This window comes from Octopus bimaculoides, chromosome 12 (genome assembly GCF_001194135.2).
Source record: "Octopus bimaculoides isolate UCB-OBI-ISO-001 chromosome 12, ASM119413v2, whole genome shotgun sequence".
In the NCBI taxonomy this organism is placed as follows: Eukaryota; Metazoa; Mollusca; class Cephalopoda; order Octopoda; family Octopodidae; genus Octopus; species Octopus bimaculoides.
The window spans coordinates 54,812,257-54,814,504 of NC_068992.1; the positions used below are offsets into that span (position 1 = coordinate 54,812,257).

At 35.7% G+C, this 2,248-nt stretch overlaps 1 protein-coding gene across 2 annotated transcripts in view; it reads right to left on the reverse strand.

Annotated features, from left to right (window-relative positions):
* Positions 1-878: 878 nt before the first annotated feature.
* LOC106870130 (small cardioactive peptide-related peptide) overlaps positions 879-2,248 on the reverse strand; it is a 40,570-nt gene continuing 39,200 nt past the window's right edge. For both annotated transcript variants that reach the window (XM_014916120.2, XM_014916121.2), the window contains one exon: positions 879-1,091. In XM_014916120.2, coding sequence (XP_014771606.1) covers positions 1,081-1,091 — 11 coding nt within the window. In that variant the 3' untranslated portion in view covers positions 879-1,080. The remainder of the gene's footprint in view (positions 1,092-2,248) is intronic.

The window sequence follows — 2,248 nt, forward strand, 5'->3', positions numbered from 1 at the left end:
GCATGTTATGTATTATTAATTACTGAAATATAGTTTAGCAACTATTGTTGCGAGCAAAACGAAACTGCGTTAAGGTTTCAATTCATAGTGATTGTATCTACGTCGCTAGCAAGCACGTTTATAAAACGGTCAAATAAAATAAATTTTTTTTTGCTCCTTTTATTATTGTGAGACATTTTGTCTATGAAAACCTGTGTGACAAATTAAGTTGATCAAGAAGTACACTGCATAGAAGTTAATAACATAAACCGGCTTCCATTTTACTTCGAAACCGCTTTGCAAGAATGAAGTGAAATCTCAACTTCTTATATATGACACTCTACCTAATTAATTGTCACTTATTATTGTATGAGGGTAAATTTTCGCAACAATAATGACTTCAGAATTCAGTTTTGTTTCCTGCCAATGTGAAAGGACTGAATGATTACACTTTATCTTCAAGAAAACTAGGAAGCCTTTACGTAGTCTTTTGACCTGCGAGAAATAGCAGCAATATCCTCACCCCTCAAATAATCACACCATACAGTCTAAAAAGGTAGGAATATTAGTTAATGTAGTCTTTGATACCTGTCCTTGTTTGTCCCCTCCATGTATCCTTTTAATAGGAATAAAAGAAATACTTTGATACCTGAAAAAATGGGATGGTCAAAGCTAGAAAGTCTTTGATCAAAGGTTTACTCGATCAATATTACTTGAAATTAAGCAACGAGATTTTAAATTCATTTAAATGTCTCGGGTTAATTTTATGTATGTATAAAATTGAACGATTGCAACATAGCTTTAAAATCGTGAACCTGAACGAAAGCTATAGAAACAGAGAGAAACAACTGGTGATAATTTCAAACGAAAATATAATAAAACAAATCACACGAAATCAATTTTGTTTATAATTATATTTTAATCATCGTTAAACTTTACAAGAACATAATTAGAACTAATTGTCGTGATGATCAAGTAGGGTAGACTTCTTGTTTAGGCAACTCTCAAACCCGTATCTGACGTAGTGTCTTTTTTTGAATTTATTCCACACCATTTGATTCGTTCAACTTCCTTCCATTTCAAGATTGTGTGATGAAGATTTCAGTAAGCATCTGCAATATCAAAATAACGGAACATCATTTAGTGGTTTAAAACTCAGAAGTAGAATGTCGCGGTTTTCTGAATTGACCTTACACAACGCATCTTATACAACAATTTCTTTCTGTTTGCATATTTGCAGTGAAATCTTAGCCTCGGATTATTTTAATAGGGTATGAGAATCTGATATAAATTTTCTTTTGAAGAAGATATTTATCCGAAACATTTCAGTTCACCGCTACCACATGCTATAAAAACCTATACAAACTTTTTATATTTTATACCACAAATGTCGATGTATATACGCTACCGTGTATAAGAGGTACTCCGATTTTGTGCCTGGAATTGTTTTAAATATTTTTGACATTATGTTGCGCTGACATAATATTACAGGTGCAGGCATGGCTGTATGGTTAAAAGGCTCGCTTTGCAATCCTTTGGATTCGGGTTCAATTCCACTGCACAGCACCTTGAGCAAGTGTCTTCTTCTAAAGTCCCGGACCGCCCAATGCATTGTGAGTGAATTTAATGGACAGAAATTGTGTGGAAGCTTGTCGTGTATATTATATATGTATGTATTTATCACCCCTCACACTTCAACACTGTAACTTAGCGATTCGGTATTAGGGATGAATAAAATAAGTACAAGACTTAAAAACATAAGTACTCGGTTGATCAAACTCCTTCAAGGCGGTGCCACAGCATGGTTTTAGTCTATGTGAGAATAGCAGTGGTCAGCAAGAAAAAAATTTTGAAATGGTGTCGGGACACCGAACACCCTCTTTAGCTAATTCGAGGGCGTTGAATCTGAAAATAACCTTACTTTTTCTTGGTTAGCTACCGTTTTAAGTCTCGAACCAAATCATTCAGCTCATTTTGGTTAAACGGCTCTGGCACCGTTTCGAGAACATAGCCAGGGTCGCTTTCGCCGTGTCTCTCATTTACATTAGCATCAGACTCGTCACTTTCAACAAATTTCAAATTTTTGTGAAAAAACTGGGATTGGCAAATCATCTGAATGCGGCACCGGTCGAATAGCGGAATGAAGATTGGGGTAGTCGATAACAGACCTGCGTTTCTTTTGGTTCACTCCCGCAACACTGACTGAGCAGAAGTAACATTGGTCAGAGTCGTTCTTCGGTTCACGCCAGATCATAGGAATAGCGAATCT